The 19,963-nt window shown below is 45.5% G+C and overlaps 1 protein-coding gene across 10 annotated transcripts in view; it reads left to right on the top strand.

The window, feature by feature from the left end:
• The first annotated feature begins 2,124 nt into the window (after positions 1–2,124).
• FHAD1 (forkhead associated phosphopeptide binding domain 1) overlaps positions 2,125–19,963 on the top strand; it is a 162,679-nt gene continuing 144,840 nt past the window's right edge. For all 10 annotated transcript variants that reach the window (XM_060396588.1, XM_060396586.1, XM_027975873.3 and 7 more), the window contains exons 1-2: positions 2,125–2,278; positions 6,268–6,374. In XM_060396588.1, the coding sequence (XP_060252571.1) occupies positions 6,282–6,374 (93 nt within the window). In that variant the 5' untranslated portion in view covers positions 2,125–2,278; positions 6,268–6,281. The remainder of the gene's footprint in view (positions 2,279–6,267; positions 6,375–19,963) is intronic.

The following is a 19,963-nucleotide window of genomic DNA, read 5'->3' as shown; positions in this document are numbered from 1 at the left end:
ATTCAGCAGTGAACAAAACAGAAAAAAAAATCCCTGCCCTCGTGGAGCTTAAGTTGGGGTTGGGGGAGGAGTTGGGAGTGGGGAGATAGACAATAAATAAGATAAATAAACTAAATAAATGGCATGCTAGGTGATACGTGGTAAGACAAAGGGAAGAGCAATACAGTGAGGTTTCTGTTTTGCATTCATGCTGACTTTTTTGGAGGGGGTGAGCCAGAGCTTAGTTCCCTGACCAGAGGCTGAACCTCAGCCCCTGGCAGTGGAAGTGCTGTTTAGTTGGTAAGTTGTGTTGACTCTTTGCAATGCCATGCACTGTAGCCTGCCAGGCTCCTCTGTCCCTGGGAGTTCCCAGGCAAAAAGACTGGAGTGGGTTGCCATTTCCTCCTCCAGGGGATCTTCCTGATCCAGGGATCAAACGATGTCTCTTAGGTCTCCTGCACTGGCAGGGGGGTTAAGTAAATGCGAAGGCCCAGAAGCAGGAATGTTCCTGGGGAGTTGAACCTGACCCTCCCTTTTCCTTTGAAGTTGCCACTCAGGTCCTGGCCTTTGCAGTCACACCTCATTCTTTCCTCGAGTCTTTCTGGTTGAAGGGAACTAGCGAAGGCAGAACCTTCTGGGCTGACTGAGGGCCTGCAAGAAATTTCTAGGGACAGGTTCTGGGAAGTATAAGTGAAAGTGTTAGTCATTCAGCCATGTCTGACTCTTTGCGACTCTATGGACTATAGCTCGCCAGGCTCCTCTGTCCATGGAATTTTCCAGGCAAGAATACTGGAGTGGGCTGTCATTCTCTTCTCTAGGGTATCTTCCTGACCCAGGGATAGAGCCTGGGTTTCCTGCATTGCAGGCAGATTGTTTATTGTCTGAGCCACCAGGGAAGCCCAGGTCTCTGCAACACAACTGCAGGGCTGAGTAAATCCTGGGGTTTTGCCATGCTTTTAACAATGCACAAGGAATTAGTAATAATGCATCAAATTCATTCCTGGACTATGCTCCAGACCTGCTTAATCAGAACCTCTGTGGTCTGTGCCAGGGAATCTGCATTTCTAAGAGCTGTCTAGGCATGTGTGAGCATCTTTATCGTATATTCCATCCCATACCAATCTCTGTGATTTCTCTCTCTTTTATCTTCTAATTGACAAGGAAGGAGTCTGCCATCTTTCATCTTTTTTGGATAAATGTTTTGAGTTTCTCTGGGGGCAACCTGTCAGTCATTTCCTGCCAGGGAAATGGGGCATTCTGTAGGTGGTCAGCAGGGCTGTTCTGCTCTCAGACAGAAGGGGTTGACCTGAAAAAGGCGATAGGAGATGGGATTGGCATGTCTTCTCCACACACTCCATCGATCCCCCACCCCCCGACCCAGTCCTAGGCCCGTGGATGGGTAGATGGGGGGCTTCTTAAAGATCTGATCCGCATCAACAGTGGGGCCACCGTCTGACACTTGTAGGGACTCAGGTGATGTTTGTAGAAATAAAGAGCAAATGAATGAATAGTCAGTTCTGACAGGGAAGGACAGAACAGTAGGACGGTGGGCTTGTAAATAACCTCTTTCTAGCAAACCCCGGGAGATAGTGAAGGACAGAGAAGCCTGGCGTGGTGCTGTCCACAGGGTCGCAAAGAGTCAGACACGACCGAGCGACTGAACAACAGTGGGAGAATCCTTCATTCTTTCAAAGGTATTCCTTCCTCCCACCCGTCTCCCGTCTCCACACCCACCCCCAGAAGTGGTGGCCCCCCCACCCACCCCCACCGTACCCTACTCTTTTCTCCTCTGCAACAGAGAGAACTAGATATTTGGCAGGGGCGGAGGGTACTAACCTCCAGGCTGCTAGTTCAGCTCCATTACTCTCCCACGCCTGACCACCCCCTCCCAACGCACCCAGCCTAGACCAAAGGATAGGAGGAAGGATTCTAGAGTCTGCTCCTTCCTCGATGTAAAACTTTGGACTACCTCTGTGACCACCGAGCCAACTTCCCCATCCATGAAATGGGGCTGGACCGCGGATCCGGGAAGGCTCGCGGAGCTGCCACAGGCTGTAATTCGCCGAGTGCTCTCCGCGCACCGCCCCTCGCAGGCCACGCCCCTTACCGGGCAGCCGGCCCGGCGGCGTTGCCATGGCGACGCGCGTACACAGGCCGGGAGGGCGCGCGGGCTGCGGGCCGCCGGCTGGAGACTCCTCGGGAGCGCGGCCGGGCGGCCTCGCCCGGAGCGAGCCCGGCGCCTCCCGAGCGGGCCGGGCTCTTGGCGGAGGACGGGACGTGGGCTTCTTCCTCTGGCCAGGTGAGAGCGACACCTAAGGAGGTGGCGGACGGAAACCCGGGCCGGAAGAGGCCAGCCTTGCTAGGTCAAGGGCTTGCGGTAGGCTGGGGACCCCGCCCCACCCGAGGCTGAACTTTTCTCCGATCCAGGCTCAGGTCGCCGGGAGCACCCCAGAGAAGCTATCCCAACACCAGCCCTTCCTTCCTAAGTGCAGCCCCCACCCCCACCCCGAGGTAGCCTGCGAGGAAACTTCAGGCCCCTGCTTGGCACCAGCTTCTGGATGTCCTTGGGGGTACCGCTGAAATTGAGAGGAACCCTTGTTTCTCCTGATTTATAGCCAATACCCACCCAATGGTCAGATACACACCCACTCAGCCACCCCTTACCTCACCTGTCTTTCTTTAAGGAACTTTGAGGCCTTTTAATGTCCTCAAAAGAAGTTTTGCTCCTGTAGCCCAGTTCTGAGCCATCCAGAGGGGTCAGGGGGAATGCAGATGATTTTAGCTCTTTTGCTTTTTATTGTAGTGGGTGCCCCATGACGCTGAGTAAGAACGAATTCACAGAGCTAAACACATTCAAATTACTTTCTGCAGTGTTTTCAGACAAAGAAGTGATGCACAGGGCAAGATTAAGGTGGAATAATCTTGTCCAGTCCAAAAGCTAGAGATAGAATTTAGGTTCTCCAAGAAGTTATCTAGGATAGATGCTGAAAGGAAAAATGAAAGGTAGTTACTGTCAGAGATTCCTAGCCACACTGGCTTGCTTGTAGGTGTCATTTGTATTTTCGCTCAGTCAGCAAGTGTTGACCAAGCACCTGCTGACCAGGCACTGCCCTGGCGCTGGAGATGGTGCCCTGCACAGAACAACTGCAAAGGCTGTGAGGTTTCACCTTGTTTGAAAGTTAGCCTGCCCACCTTATAGGTACTGGCAGAAGGCAAGACTCCTAGGCCAGAAACTAAGAACGTGACTGCTCACAGCACAGCATGCAACCAGCAGCCAGAGCTGCGTATGCACAGGGATCCCTGTTGCCCTGAAAGTCCCTCGGGGTAGGGAAGAACAGCCAAGGTGGCTGCTGGTGCATGCGGTGAGTCTGTGTCCCAGATAAGAAACTCCAAACTTAGAAAATCTCAGTCTTTGAAAGGGGCTGCTAGCAAACCTGCCTGACTTTAGCCTCAGAAGGAGCTATTGTCTTTATTATAAACATTACCTTTATTCTCCAGGCTGTTTGTCATATAAGCATCCTTGGAAGGATGGTGCAGGACAAAATCTTTCAATGCCTTTGCTCTGAAGATGGATATGATGAGCACAAGAAACCCATGAAGAATTGCTTCTTAACAAAATCAAGGGACTTCTCTGGCGGTCCAGTGGTTAAGATTCCACGCTTCCAATGCAGGGGGTGAGAGGGTTCAACCCCTGGTCCAGGAGATCCCACATGCCACACAGTGTGGCCCAAAACGCAAGACAAAATCAACACAGTCCTGGTTTTCCAGGAATATATATCTTAGTGAATGAAAGAGAAACAGACAGCAAACAAGACTAAATAAAGGAACAAGAAAAAGTCAGAGAATGATAAGTATCAGGAAGGAAACCCAGCAGGGGAAAACTAACAGGGGAGTAACATGATTGAGGGCAACTTTAGCCACAGTATTCTTGCCCGGAGAATCCCATGGACAGAGGAGCCTGGTGGGGTCCACGGGGTCGCAAAGAGTCAGACACGACTTCACTTTCACTTTCGCCACAGTTGTCATGAGGTTGCCCCAAAGGGGGGCATCTAAGCAGAAAGAAGACATCAACTTTGGGGTCGTCTCCGGTGACAGCTGAAAAACAAATATATTTATGACCCAAGTTTTAAGTTTTAAATTAGTGGCCTGTCCTGTGGTTTTCCTACAACAGAGACATTTCTTGAAAGTTTACATTTTAGATTAATTGGTGGATAACATGGTGCTCTGCCAATGAAGATTAATAACTGAAGGCGGTAGAGCATGGTTGTTTGGAAAGAGGAAATGTCTTTCCCCTATGTTCATGACAGTGAACTTAATAAATTTTATTTCTCATTATATGGAAGCATCAGTATTAGTGGGACATCCACAGACCTCAGAGTTTACAGATATAAACTATCCTGCTTATTTTTATTTCTCTTATCCCCAGGTAGGATCTCATCTTCCTTTCAGCAGATAGAATGCTGGTTTTGAAGACTTTCTGTTGTTGCATGTCCCAAGCATCATAGATCGCGCAATTCCCCTACCCCACTCTGCCCCACCAGCAACACTGGAGGTTTGTGCAGTGGTTATAGACTAAGGTCCAGAGTTGCCACACACTTACTATTGCGTGACCTTAACCTCTCTGAGTCAGTTTCCTCATCTGTAAAGTGGGACAATACTGACACCTACCTTGCAGGGTTGTTCTGAGAATGAAAAGAGGCAATGTCTATAAAAGGATAGCCCAGTGCCTCACACTTCACTGGGCTGAAGGGGTTCATCCTCATACTTAGTAGTGGATGCAATGATGGAGATGTGGATGGAAAGCAGAACCAGACAAGAGGCCTGTTACAGTCACGCCCAGATGACTTTTGTTTTCATTTGTTTTTTTGTTTTGTTTTTAATAGTAGGGTTTTTCCTTTTTCTTTATAAAAAAATCTTTACTTATTTGGCTGCACCTGGTCTTAGTTGTGGCACGTGGGTTCTTCGAGCCTCATGGTGGCATACAGGATCTTGGACCACCATGGAAGCCTCTAAATGACTTTTGTTTTTATCCACAGTACAACAGCTTCACACTTCAGTGACCTCTCAGGTGAAAAGAGACTTTCTTTACAAGGCGTTAAGATGGAGGTTGTCACACTGTGTAGCTGGACATCTCTCAAACTGGAATTCAAATATTGTGTCATGTGAATTATCATCAACATCTTGGAACCTGCCAAAGGCAGGAATACTGAAGTGGGTTGCCATGCTGTCCTCCAGGGGATCTTCCCAGCCCAGGGGTCGAACCCAGGATCCCACATTGTAGGTGGTTTCTTTACTGCCTGAGCAACCAAAACACATGTATAGGCCTTACTCTGAACTGCGTTGAAATATAAAATGGATGGAAGGATACATGGGTAGATATGTGATAAAGTAAATATAGCAAAAGGTCAATCGTGGAATCTGGGTGGTGGTTATATAGGAATTCACTGTCTACTTCTTTGAACTTTTCTGTGTGTTTCACATTTTCATAAATAAAACACCAGGAAAAAGTAGGTACAGAGTCCTGACTAAGCTATAATCTTAATACTTTGTCTTTGGAAATCATTCTGTTTTTCTACCTAAATGTATAACAAAATACAGTGACTTGAAAGTATCATCTAATGCCCATTTCCTTGATGATTTACTCTCTGCACTTTAAGAAACTCTTTATAAGGTTGGGGTTCCTTGATTCAAAGTTCAAGAAACCCAAGATTAGTAATAGTAATAATCACAGTAGGAAAACAGTGTGTTTAGCAAACACCATTCTAGATGCTTCACATGTATCACTGCATTTGAACAAAACCCTTTGGGATACAGAGTATTACTAGCCCCATTTTACAGATGGGAAAACTGAGGTTTACAGAGAGATTAAGTAATTCAACCAGGGTCGCAGAACTAGTAAGTGGTAGTTCAGTAATTCTTAGTACTTGATCATGGCAAATAACTAACCTCAAACTAAGCTTAATGGGAGTTGGAGAATGGTTGTCCATGGAATTCAGATTTGTTGTTGGGTTGTTTTTGCTATTGCATGTTTGTGCTCTGAGTTACATAAAGGGTGTCCTCTGATAATCAGAACCAAGCTTATCTATGACAGATATCAGTGTTGAAAAGACAGTCTTAAAAATGTGAAGAACTGTAATTATGATCATTGTTAAATCCATCTATCCACTCCTACCTCTGCTGATTTTCCTCTTATGACATTATGGTATATTTCACTCATTCTAAATATGATATTGAATAATTAAAGGACTCTTTTTTCTAACCAGATTTTTTTCTGCAAACCTTTTCTAGGGAAAGCAGAGAGTATGAAAGCCTATCTAAAGAGCGCGGAAGGCTTTTTTGTCTTGAATAAAAGTACTACGATTGGAAGGCATGGAGACTCAGACCTTGTTTTAGAGGTAAGACCTCTTCCTGCCCAGCCCCTCGTCTCTGTAGAAGTCCAGTCCGCTGCGGACTCTGGCCGCTTCTGAAGCCCAGCCTCTGGCTGACATCCTCTGCCTTCCTCTGTGTGCTTTGTGGTTGTCGCTCAGTTGCTCAGTCGTGTTCTACTCTTTGCGGCCCCATGGACTGCAGCACGCCAGGCCTCCCGTCCTTCACCATCTCCCAGAGTTTGCTCAGGGTCACGTCCATTGAGTCCATGATGCTATCTAACCGTCTCATCTTCGGTGTGCTACCAATAACCAATTGTCAGGTGTGCTGGAGCCCCCTGGCTCACGTGATAAGAGTGAGCAGGATGCAGAGTGAGATATGCCTTCCGTCCTTCGCTGACCGTGTCTGTTCTGCGATGTCCCACCCAGTATCCCCTCCCCCGCTGCCTGATGGGGCTGTTTGGAAGGTGGGCATGGAGCTGGTGCTTGACCTTCACCTGCTCCAGGTCTGGCAGCCAGAGCCACCTGAAGTGCCCAGCTTGACCAACAGCCTCTTGCCCTTTTCAGAGCTTCTGGAGACTGTTGTGGGTCCCTTGGGGCCCTCCCCCACCCCCACCTCCAGGTAGTAAATCAGGGTAAGCCTTGGGCATAGCCACAGTATCCTCTCATTTCACTTCATTCTCTGTGTTAGCTGTGGCTTGGTCCACAGTCCCAGCTTGATGATACCCAAAGAAATTGGGAGAAAGTAAGGAGTTAGTCAAAACAGTGGCTTTGGGGGCACTCTGTGTCCCCCTTCTGATGTCTGTGTCAGAAGCTTTCTCTGTCATTTTTCACTTTAATAAAACTCTGCTACACACACACACACACACACACACACACACAACAGTTGCTTTGAGCCTTTTAAAATATTTCAATATTTTAGAGGTTAAAATATTGAAAGAAAAATGCAGTGGAATTTACAACTTTAAAAGGCAGGTCTCTTTCAGGCTTCACTCAACAGATTGTTAAAAGACTTTTTATTTTGAAATGATAGGTTCACAAACAGTAGAGAGAGAATGGCACAAAGTGTGTGTATTGTTCTGTGCATTTTATCACATGTATGAATTTGTGTGTAGCCGCCAAGATACAGAATTGACTTCCCAGGTAGCTCAAGGGGTAGAAAAAAAAAAAAAAGCTGTCTGCCAATGCAGGAAATGCAGGTTTGATCCCTGGGTTAGGAAGACCCCTAAAGGAGAATATGGCAATCTGCTCCAGTATTCTTGCCTGGAAAATCCCATGGACAGAGGAACCTGGTGGGCTACAGTCTGTGGGGTCGTAAAGAGCTGGACACGACTGAACAACTGAACACACACACACACACCATGGTGTATAGAACTACTCCATCATCAAAGATCTCCCCTGTGACATTTTTTTTTTTAATGTATTTATTTACTTAGCTGCACTGGGTCTTAGTGCAGCTTGTGAGATCTAGTTCCCTGACCAGGGGTTGAACCCAGGCCGCCTGCTTTGGGAGCTCAGAATCTCACTACTGGACCACCAAGAAAGTCCCATGATATTCCCTTTATGGTCGCAATACTTTCTCCCACCACCATCCCCAAGCCCCAACAACCACTAATCTGTTCTTCATCTCTATAATTTTTACCATTTTGAGAATATTACATAAATGGAATCTTAACATCTGTGACCTTTGCCATTGTTTTGGGGGTTTTTTTTGCTCAGTGTAATGACTTTGACATCGATCTATGTTATTAGCTGGTTCTTTTATTGCTGAGTAATAGCCCATGTTATGGATGTACCACCTATGTTTAACCATTCACTTATTGAAGGACATTGTGATTCCATTAGGGGCTGTAACAAATAAATCTACTATAAACATTTGTGAACAGGTTTTCCTGTGAATATAAGTTTTATTTCTCTGAGATGAATGCTCAGGAGTATGATTGCATGGATCAACATTTATGTTAATATATCGGTTTGTGGAGAAACTGCCAGAATCTTATCCAGGGTGGATGCACCATTTTTTAGTCACACCAGCAATGTATGAGATAAGTTTCTCTGCATCCCCACCAACAATTAGTATAAACACTGTTTTTTATTTTAGCTGTTTTAGTAAGTGTGTAGTGGTTTCTTATCATAGTCTTGATTTGCATTTCCCAAATCGATAGTGATGTTAAATGTCTTCTCGTGTACTTATTTGCCTTCTACATACCCTCTTTGGTGACGTATCTCTTAATGTCTTTTAACCATTTCTAACCCAATTGTTTTTTCACCATTGAGTTTTGAGAGTTCTTTAGGTACTTTAGGTATGAGTCCCTCATCAGATAGATGGTTTGCAAATATTTTCTCCCATCCATAGCTTGTCTTTTCATTCTCTTAGCAGGATATTTCACAGAACAAAAGTTTTAACTTTTGATGAAGTCCAGGTCATTATTTTTTTCCTTCATAGATCATGCTTTTAGTATCATGTCTAAGAACATGCCACCAAGTCCTTGATCCTGAGGATTTTCTCTTATATGTTCTTTGAAGTGCTTTATAGTTTCATGTTAAAATCTGTGAACCATTTTGGGTTCACTTTTGTTTATGATGTGAGATTTAGGTCAGTGTTCACTTTTATTGCATGTGAATATTGAGTTGTTCTAGAATCATTTGTTAAAAAGGCTGTCCTTTCTTATTGAATTGCTTTTGCAAATTTGTCAAATATAATCCAGCCATACTGCTATAGGGGCTGTTTCTGAGTTCCCTAGTATGTTTCATGGATCTGTGAGGCAATCCCTCTACCTTCATGACACAGCCTTGATTCCTATTGCTGTGAGAGTCTTAAATCAGGTAGAGTGACTCCTCCCACTTTATTCTTCTTCAAATTTTTTAACCTATTCTAGTTCCTTTGCCTTTTCATTTGCATTTCAGTGTAAGCCGTCTGTGTATACAAAATATCATGCTGCAATTCTGATTGGAATTGTGTTTAGTCCTTCATTCCGTGTGGGAGTAATGGATGTTCTGCTGCACTGTCTCTCAGTTCATGAACATGGTCTATTTCTTCGCCGACTCAGGTGATCTTTGATGTCTCTCGTGAGTGTTTTGTAATTTTTAGCACACAAGTTCTGTATGTGCTTTGTTAGATTTACACTTCAGTATTTCTCTCTCTCTCTCTCTTTTTTTTTTTTTTTTTTTGAGTGATTGTAAATGGTATTTGGGCTTCCCAGGTGGCCCTAGTGGTAAAGAACCCACCTGCCAATGCAGGAGACGTAAGAGACTCGAGTTTGATCCCTGGGTCGGGAGGATTCCCCTGGAGGAGAGCATGGCAATCCACTCCAGTATTCTTGCCTAGAGAATCCCATGGACAGAGGAGCATGGCAGGGTACAGTCCATAGGGTTGGAAAGAGTCAGACACGACTGAAGAGACTTAGTGCGCACACACACACTGTCACACAAAAGGCATTATTTTTTTATTTTGTTCATTTTTTTATTTTTACATGTTCATTGACATTATATAGAAATACAGTTGATCTCTGTATGCTTCTTAGTGTCTTGCAACATTAACTGAACTCTCTATATAAGGGTTTTTGTAGATTTCTTGGGATTTTATACACAAACAATCATGTCATCTACAGTAAGGTTAGTTTTATTTCTCCTTTCAGAAAAGGATATCTGAATGCCTTTCATTTCCTTTTCCTTGCTTTTTTTGTCTGGTTAACACTTCGAGGACTCTGTTGAATAAGAGTGGCATAAATTTTTAAAATATTTGTTTATTTTATTTGGCTGCATTGGGTCTCAGTTTCAGCATGCAGGATCTTTGTTGTATCATGCAGGATCTTCCGTTGCAATGCATGGACTCTCTAGTCGCAGCGTGGGCTTAGTTGCTCCATGGCAAGTATGATCTTAGTTCCCTGACCAGGGATTGAACCCATGTCCCATGCATTGCAAGGCAGACTTAATCACTGAACCACCAGGGGCCCAGTATAAATCTTTATCTTTGCTTGTTCCTGAACTTAGGGAAAGCATTCAGTCTTTCACCATTAAGTACAAGGTAAGCTGTAGGTTTTTTGTACATGTTCTTACTAAGTGAGCAAGTTCCCCCCTTTATTCCTAGTTTTCTGATAATGTTTATCATAAGCTCAACAGATTTAAAATTAACTCCATGAACCTCCCCTTGAGAGTCTTCTCTATGATGTGGTTTCCTTTCAAAGACACAGAAAAATCTGTGCAGTGTGCAAAGTTTGGGGTGGTGGGGGGGGGAGAAAAAGAAGAATTGCAGTTTCTCCTTTATCATAACAAGGCATAGATTTGGGGTGGCTTCATTTCCTGTTCTGGGCTTCCCCGGTGGCTCAGCGGTAAAGAATCCACCTGCAGCGTAGGAGATATAGATTCGATCCCTGGGTCTGGAAGATCTCCTGGAAAAGGAAATGGCAACCCACTCCAGTATGCTTGCCTGGAAAATTTCATGATCAGAGGAGCCTGGTAAGCTACAGTCCATAGGGTCACAAAAAAGTCAGACACAACTGAGTGACTGAGGACACACGTTACTTCCTGTCTGGCCAAAGTAGAGACAGAGATCTCTGTTTTGAACCTGACTATGATATTAAAACTGTAGTAATTTTTTTTTTGTAATGCAACAGGTCATTTTATTACTGGTGATGTATACTTGCCCTTTCCAGATAGGTTTCATCAGTGAGTGTATAGTGTATTTCTCCTAAAGAGCATGGAGAGTGAGCTGCTTGAAGATGTGATAAAATGTCTATCATCTTTTCTTCCTCAAAGACTATTTTCTAAAGAGCAATTTTAGGCTTACAGCAAAATTAAGAAAAAAGTTTATAGATATCCTGTATATCCTCCCAACCAACACACATGCCCAAAGCCTCCCAGACTATCCATCCACAGCAGAGTGGTCCATTTGAGGAAACTAGCAATTTTTAAAAGTGGAGGCTTTGGAGATAGGCAGACCTGGGTTTGAATCTCATTAGGCTGCTTTGTGGCTGAGTGATTTCAACCAGACTAATCACCCTGAGCTCATTTTCCCTGTCTGTAAACCTCTTACCTCACAGGATGGTTGTGAGGGTTAAGTGAAAAATACACATAAAGAGGCTGGCATGTGGTGCCCAGTAAAAGACACAGTGGTCATTGTTTTGGGCTCACAAGATGGAGAGACTCTTCTCAGAAGAAGAGAAGAATCCTCAGAGGGTTGAGATGAGGATCCACTGACATTAACAAGCCGTTTGGAAAAGAAAACCAGTGAGGACAGTTACTAACCAGACAGAAACTGAGTTGCATTCATTGTATAAAAATAAGTGACAGCTTACTGCTCCCCGAACTTAGTTTAAGAAATAAGTCACCACCAGCAACAGTCAGGTTAATTTATGAAGGAATCAGTTGCATTTCCAGAAGTGTGAGCTCATTTTGGCTTCCTGGAGTACAGATGATACACGAATCACCAAGCGTTTTGGGGATAGAATTCTGATGAGCACTTCTGTCTTCTCTTAGATGAATCACCTTCCCATGGTTTAAATGGGTTTGGCAGAGGAGAGTTGCTCTAAAGAGGGGTGTGGGGACATGGGTCTACTTGGAAGAACTGAAACCTGCAGACATGTCAGCATTTTCCAGTTTTATAAAACATGACAAGGTAAACATCGCCCCTCTGCTGACTTCATTGGGCCTTTCTGTTCGGAAGGATCACCCATTTTTTAAAAATTAGTTTTTATTCATTTATTTGTTTATTTTTGGCTGTGCTGGGCCTTCATTTCTCTAGCTGTGGCGAGCGAGGTCTACTCTCTGTTGCGGTGCACAGGCTTCTCATGGCCGAGGCTTCCCTTGTTGCAGAGCACAAGCTCCAGGCACATGGGCTTCAGTAGTTGCGGCTTGTGAGCTCCAGGGTGAGGGCTCAGTAGCTGTGGCCCACAGGATCAGTTGCTCCCCAGCATGTGGGGTCTTCCAAGACCAGAGATCGAACCCATGTCCCCTGCATTGGCAAGCAGATTCTTATCCACTGTGCCATCAGGGAAGTTCCAGGAGGATCACCTTTGATCAGCTGTGACCCATCCTGAAGAATCATTCAGCAGTCAATTTATAATTTATGTTATTAATGCCACTAGAAGTCATTCTACTAAATAAGATTCAGAATGGATCAGAATGGAATCTTATTTAGTAGATGTGGAAGTGAAAGTCGTTCAGTCGTGTCCAACTCTTTGTGACCCCATGGACTATACAGTCCATGGAATTTGCCAGGCCAGAATACCGGAGTGGGTAGCCATTCCCTTTTCCAGGGTATCTTCCCAACCTAGGGATCAAATGCGGGTCTCCCGCATTGCAGGCAGATTCTTTACAGCTGAGCCACCAAAGCCAAGATTCAGGGATATGTATTGATAAAAAAGTCATCCTTCAGATTATACAGAGGTTACATCTAGCACATAAAAAAGACTGTTTTATTTATCTGGATCAATCCTAAAAAATAGGCAGTCACACTTCTAAAGAGTTCTATTTATCAGCAAGGCTGAAATATTGTTTGGAGTGTTTGTTTTATAATAGTTTGACATTGTTTACTTTTTCTGATAATGGGAAGTAGTTCCATGCTTCTTGTTTTTAAAAATTGGGAAAGTATAAGGAAAAAAATAAAAGTCACTTGTAATCATTTGGTTCAGGGGAAAATCAATATTGGTATCTGCAGGGCCTTACTGTCCAGATTTTTTTCCTTGTATCCTGCAAGAAATTTAATTCCCTAAAAGCCATAGGAAGGCTGTTTATTTGTTTATTTATTTTATTTTTGGCTGTGCTAGGTCTTGGTTGCTGCACACGAGTTTTCTCGAGTGGCAGCGAGTGGAGGCTACTCTTCGTTGAGGTGCACAGGCTTCTTGTCACAGCGGTTTCTCTTGTTGCCAAGCATAGGTCTAGAGCACAGGTTCAGAAGTTGTGGCACACAGGCTTAGTCGCTCCAAAGCCTGTGGAGTCTTCCCAGACCAGGGATCAATCCCATGTCCCCTGTATTGGCAGATGGATTCTTAACCACTGAACCACTAGGGAAGCCCAGGAAACCTGTTTATAGCCAGGCTAGTGAGAACTGTTCATAGTCAACAGTAAGAAATGTTATCATTCATTCATTCCACAGTATTTACCTGGAGCCACAGCACCAAGGCCAGCCTAGGGATACAGTGATGGTGGGACTGGACGTGGGCTCTGCGATCAGGAAGCTGCAGGAGAGAGGGACATAAGTCAGGTGATCCCACAAAGGTGTGACTAATTCCATTCCCAAACTGGGGGGATACAGTGATGGTGGGACTGGATGTGGGCCCTGCGATCAGGAAGCTGCCAGGAGAGAGGGACATAAGTCAGATGATCCCACAAAAGTGTGACTAATTCCATTCCAAAACTGGGGCTCTAAAGCAAAGGAATATGGAGAACAAAGAGGATTTGACAGAGGGAGAAGGGAACAGCATATGCAAAGGTCCTGGGGTAGACCCAAGGGACTGAGAGAAAACCAGGGTGTCTAGGAGTCAGATCGGAAAGGAGGAGGGCTTAGTGACGAGCAGGCCTCCTTCACGTCACACTAAGGATTTTGACCTTTATCTGAAAAGCAGTGGAAGAAGATTTGAAGGACTGTAAGCAAGGGGGAGTGGGCTTCCTGGGTGTCGCTAGCGGTAAAGAACCCGCGTGCCAACACAGGAGACATAAGAGACATGAGTTCAATCCCTGGGTCAGGAAGATCCCCTGGAGGAGGAAATGACAATCCACTCCAGTATTCTCGCCTAGAGAATCCATAGACAGAGGAGTCTGGCAGGCTACGGTCCATATGGTAACAAACGGTCGGACGTGACTGAAGCGACTTGGCACACACATGTGCAAGCAAGGAGGAGACCTGCCAGTGCCCATCCTGGCTGCCATGTCTCCCTTCCTCCCATTTTACACACTCCAAAGCCTCAGCCTTGCTCATTTCAGAGTTAAATCTTTCAAATTATAATCTATATGATTTGATGTGCCTTGCAAACTATAATTTTTTTTAGAGTTGGATGTGGCTATTATCTATAGTCTGCTGAGAAAGGGGCTCGTTTCTTCCAGAATAAAGAAATACCACAAGCCAACAGTTGGATTTTCCATTGGTATAAAGTGAAACTGTTAGTTGTTCAGTTGTGTCTGACTCTTTGCAACCCCATGGACTGTAGCCTGCCAGGCTCCTCTGTCCATGAAATTCTCCAGGCAGGAATACTGGAGTGGGTTGCCATTTCCCTGTCCAGGGAAAAATTTTCCTGACCCAGAAATCAAACCTGGGTCTCCTGCATTGCAAACAGATTCTTTACCATCTGAGCCACCATTTTGTGTAAGAGTGTATAAACACTGTATATAAGAGTGCTTGTTAAACATGGGCTCCTAGACATTCTGATCCCAGTGGGTTTGGGGTAAGGCCCAGGAATCTTCATATTTATATGCTCCCCAGGTTCAGGGCAGAGTGGGGTCCCCTGGAATTGGTTCCAGGACCACACTTTGAGAACCACCAGTGTTCCCTTCCGGTCCCTTCTTGATCGGTGCTTCTTCCCTTCTGATGTTCTGGGAGCTCCTGCGTGTGTGTGCGTGTGCGTGTGCGTGTGTGTGTGTGTGTGTGTGTGTGTATTATTTCAATAACGTTTGTTTTGAGGAAGAGAGAAGCGAAGGTTAAACAGTGAAGGGCTGACCGTGTAAGAACTCCCCATTTAAGGGACACCCCCAGTCCCATCCTGGGGAGGTGCCAGGATCCCCTAGAAGACTGAGCTATAGGACAGCCCAAGTCATTTCAGAGCTGTGGCTGGGAGGGTGGAAATGGAAGAGAAGGAGAAAGGACAGAAATGCCCTGGGGGATGAAATGCTGATGCCCGCACCTCTAACCCTCAGTGACCAGCGTCCTGGGACTGCTCCTTCTCATGGGTGGAGCGATCTGTCCAGCCTGTGTCAGCGCTTCTCAGATAGGATCTGAGGCTTGCTCTCACACCGACCAGAATTCGTACAACCAGGTGGCTCTTGTCTCTGACCACGGCACCTGCTGGTTCTGGGCTGCCTCTTAGAAAAGAACCAGCGTTGATATCATACTCTTTTTTATTTTTTTATTTTCTTACAAGACAATTCCAGAAAAACATCTACTTCTGCTTCATTGACTATGTTAAAGCCTTTGTGTGGATCATAACACACTGGAAAATTCTTCAAGAGATGAGAGTACCAGACCACCTGACCTGCCTCCTGAGAAACCTGTGTGCAGGTCATGAAGCAGTTAGAACCAGACATGGAACAATGGACTGGTTCCAAATTGAGAAAGGAGTACGTCAAGGCTGTATATTTTCACCCTGCTTATTTAACTTATATGCAGAGTACATGATGCGAAATGCCAGGCTGGATGAAGCACAAGATGAAATCGAGATTGCAGGGAGAAATATCAATAACCTCAGTTATGCAGATGACACCACCCTTATGGCAGAGAGTGAAATGGAACTAAAGAGCCTCTTGATGAAGGTGAAAAGGAGAGTGAAAAAGCTGGCTTAAAACCCAACATTCAAAAAATGAAGATCATGTCATCTGGTCCCATCACTTCATGACAGATAGATGGGAAACCAATGGAAACAGTGAAAGATTATTTTCTTGGGCTCCAAAATCACTGCAGATGGTGACTGCAGCCATGAAATTAAAAGAAACTTGCTCCTTGGAAGAAAAACTATGGCCAACCTAGACAGCGTATTAAAAGCAGAGACATTACTTTGCCAACAAAGGTCCATCTAGTCAAAGCTATGGTTTTTCCAGTAGTCATGTGTGGATGTGAGTTGGACCATAATGAAGGCTGAGCGCTGAGTGCTGATGCTTTTGAACTGTGGTGTTGGAGAAGACTCTTGAGAGTCCCTTGGACTACAAAGAAATCAAACCAGTCAATCCTATAGGAAATCAGTCCTGAATATTCATTGGAAGGACTGATGCTGAAGCTGAAGCTTCAATACTTTGGCCACCTGATGGGAAGAGCCGACTCTTTGGAAAAGACCCTGATGCTGGGAAAGATTGAAGGCAGGAGGAGAAGGGGATGACAGAGGATGAGATGTTTGGATGGCATCACTGACTGGATGGACATGAGTTTGAGCAAGCTCTGGGAGATAGTGAAAGATGGGGAGGCCTGGTGTGCTATACTCCATGTGGTCTCAAAGAGTCAGATACGACTGAGCAACTGAACAATAACAACAAGCAAATTTACCCAAGCATTTTTTCCTCTAAAAGAAATGTAAATTTATGTCTGTACAAAGATTTCTGACATCATCATCTTGTTTATTATTCTCAAACAAGATTACTGGAATTGTGTTTATCAGCACTTCACGGATGGGAAGGTGCGTCTGCTGTGTCCAGGGACACGTACGGCTGTAACTCAGACGAGCGCGGCCACATTGCCCACCAGAGGTTCCAGATGCGGTGTCCTGCCAGCAGTGGGCGTCCTCTCCCACTCCCTCCCCAGCATAGGGTGTTGTCTACCCACTGGATCTTCGGTGATCTGCAGGGTGAAGTATGGTACCCGTGTCATTTTTGTTCACACTCTCTTATTCTGAGTGAACATCTGCACTTTGAGATGTCAGGTGGCAAGGGGACTCTCTGGGGAAACCCATGGCATGAAGCAGACCTGAGGAGGGGGCACCTGCCGACTCCCCGTCTGTACCCCCCACCCGCCGTGTCATCCTACCTGGACTGCACTCCTCTCCCACCCCGTTCCCCACCCCCACCCATCCTACCCCTGACTCCTGCCCAAGTGCTCCTAACTCTGGGGGTTCACCTGTCTGATCTCACCAGTCCTCAGGGAATTTTTTTTGTCCCCTGTTTGAGAACTGGCAGCTGATTTCATCGGTCAGTTCCCACCACAGCGGTTGATGGGGCTGCTTTTTCACTTGGAGGTGGAAGGCTTCCAAGAGGAAAAAGTTCAGAGGAAAGGACTAGATCATCCTCTCATTATTTTATTGTGATAAAATGCACATAACATAAAATCTGCCATCTTAACTACTTTTTTAAAGTATGCAGTTCAGTGGCATTAAATATGTTTGTGTTGTTGTGCAACCCATCACCCCCATGCATCGCCAGAACATGTTTCATCTTGCAGAACTGAAACCCGGTCCCCATGAAACCACTCCCCATCCCCCCCCCAGCCCCCAGCAACCACCATTCTGCTTTCTCGCTCTATGCGCTTGACCCCTCTGGGTGCCTCACAGAAGTACAACCATATAGTGTTTGTCTTTTCATGACTGGCTTATTTCACGGAGTGAAGGAGAGGGAAGCCTGGCATGCTGCCGTCCATGGGGTCGTAAAGAGACACGACTTGGCAACTGAAAAACAACAACGGTGACCTCAGGGTTCATCCATGCTGTGGCGTGTATCCGAATTTTCCTTTCTTTTGAAGGCTGAATAATATTTCATTGTATGGATTTGCCACATTTTGTTTATCCATTCATCTACCAGTGGACACTCCGGTTGTTTTGACCTTTTGGCTGTTGCAAACAATGCTGTGAACGTGGGTGTGTAACTATCTCTTCACGCCTCTACTTTCAGTTCTTTGGGATATATACCCAAAAGTAGACTTGCTGAATCACATGATAATTTTATTTTTAGTTGTTTGAGGAACTGCCATGCTGTTTTCCATAGCAGCTGCACTAATTTATATCCTCACCAACAGTGCACAGGGCTTTTACCTTCCCAACATCCTTACCAACACTTGTTATTTCCTGTTGTTGTTGCTTATAGTAACCATTCTGACTGATATGAGGTGAAAGAAAGATCATAATCTTTTGAATAGCGTACAGAATACACAAAAGCTATAGCATGTATTTATGGACTGCTTATCATCTCTCTCATGACTTTACGTATCTCCTATGTATGTTCCATATATTTTTATAAAATTATATCCTCAAAACAAATCCTGTGCGGGTAAGAACTGCTCTTATCGTTATTATCCTCATTTGAAGCTGTGGAAGTGGAACTCGGGAAGGTTGAGGGGCTTGCCCAAATCACATAGCTAGCCCGGGGAGGTGGGGCTGAGTTTCAGTCTGGGCTGACTCAAGCTTCTAAAAAAGAAGCTAAAAAGCTTTTTGCGTGTAAATTTAGCTTTGGGAACATCTAATATCTAAATATGAGAAATTCCTTGAAGGTTAACTGAGGTGACAAGGTAATTGGCTAAGCTAGGGAGATTGCACCCTGTGGAATCCAGGGTGGGCTTGTCAGTGAAACATGTAGGTATAGTCTGCTGCTGCTGCTGCTGCTAAGTCGCCTCAGTCGTGTCCAACTCTGTGCGACCCCATAGACGGCAGCCCATCAGGCTCCGCCGTCCCTGGTATAGTCTAGTGATCCTCATTCACACCACAGACTGAGATGGCGCCATCTAGTGGGGATCTGGGTAAGAGGAAATGTGTGTGCGTGGTTCACTTTCACTTTTCACTTTCATGCATTGGAGAAGGAAACGGCAACCCACTCCGGTGTTCTTGCCTGGAGAATCCCAGGGATGGGGGAGCCTGGTGGGCTGCCGTCTATGGGGTCGCACAGAGTTGGACACGACTGAAGCGACTTAGCAGCAGCAGCAGCAGCTCACTCTGTGTCCCACTCTTAGCGACCCCATGGACTGTAGCCTGCCAGGCTCCTCTGTCCATAGGATTTTTCAGGCAAGAATAATGGGGTGGGTTGCCATTTCCTGCGGCAGGGGATCTTCTTGACCCAGGGATCGAACCTGCATCCCTTGTGTCTCCTGCATTGGCAGATGGATTCTTTACTACTAGTTCCTTTCCCAGAAGAGGCGCATTGGGGCTGTTAAGTGAAGGCACAGCAAGAACCCCATCTCTTCTTTCCTAGCCAGGGGAAGTTCTCTGCTCCCTCTTGGATAACCTAGGATAGCCTTCCTCTTTTAAGGTCACTGATTACATCTGCATGGTCCCTTTGACACATAATGGATTATATTTTCAGAGATCAGGGCATGGGCATTTCTGAGTCAAAGCTATGGTGTTTCCAGTAGTCATGTATGGATGTGAGTGCTGGACCATAAAGAAGTCTGAGCACCGAAGAACTGATGCTTTCGAACTGTGGATTGAGAAGACTCTTGAGAGTCCCTTGGACTGCAAGGAGATCAAAACAGTCAATCCAAAAGGAAATTAACCCTGAATATTCCCTGGAAGGACTGATGCTGAAGCTGAAGCTCCAGTACATTGTCCATCTGATTTGAAGAACTGACTCATTGGAAAAGACCCTGATGCTGGGAAAGATTGAAGGCAAAAGGAGAAGAGGATGGCAGAGGAAGAGATGGTAAGATAGCATCACTGACTCAATGGACGTGGATTTGAGCAAACTCCGGGAGATAGTGGAGGACAGAGGAGCCTGGTGTGCTGCAGTCCATGGAGACACAAAGAGTCAGACACGACTTAGTGACTGAACAACATCTTTGAGAGACCATTCTGCCCACCACATTAATACTCCCTCCTGCCTGGACCATTGCTATGGGACTGGTTTGACAGTTTTTTGGGAGAAGTAGTGGGTCAACAACAGGGGCCATGGGGAAACATGGCTGGATGAGCTGGGGGGTGATAATATGATTATCAAGAATGGAGGGGGCAGGATTGCTGAGTGAGCACCTCAGCATTCAGGAAGCCGCCGGGCAGTTTGGGACC

The sequence above is a fragment of the Ovis aries genome, chromosome 12 (assembly GCF_016772045.2).
Source record: "Ovis aries strain OAR_USU_Benz2616 breed Rambouillet chromosome 12, ARS-UI_Ramb_v3.0, whole genome shotgun sequence".
Lineage (NCBI taxonomy): Eukaryota > Metazoa > Chordata > Mammalia > Artiodactyla > Bovidae > Ovis > Ovis aries.
The sequence above is the reverse complement of the archived record's forward strand: the minus strand, read 5'-3'. Positions and strand labels throughout refer to the sequence as shown.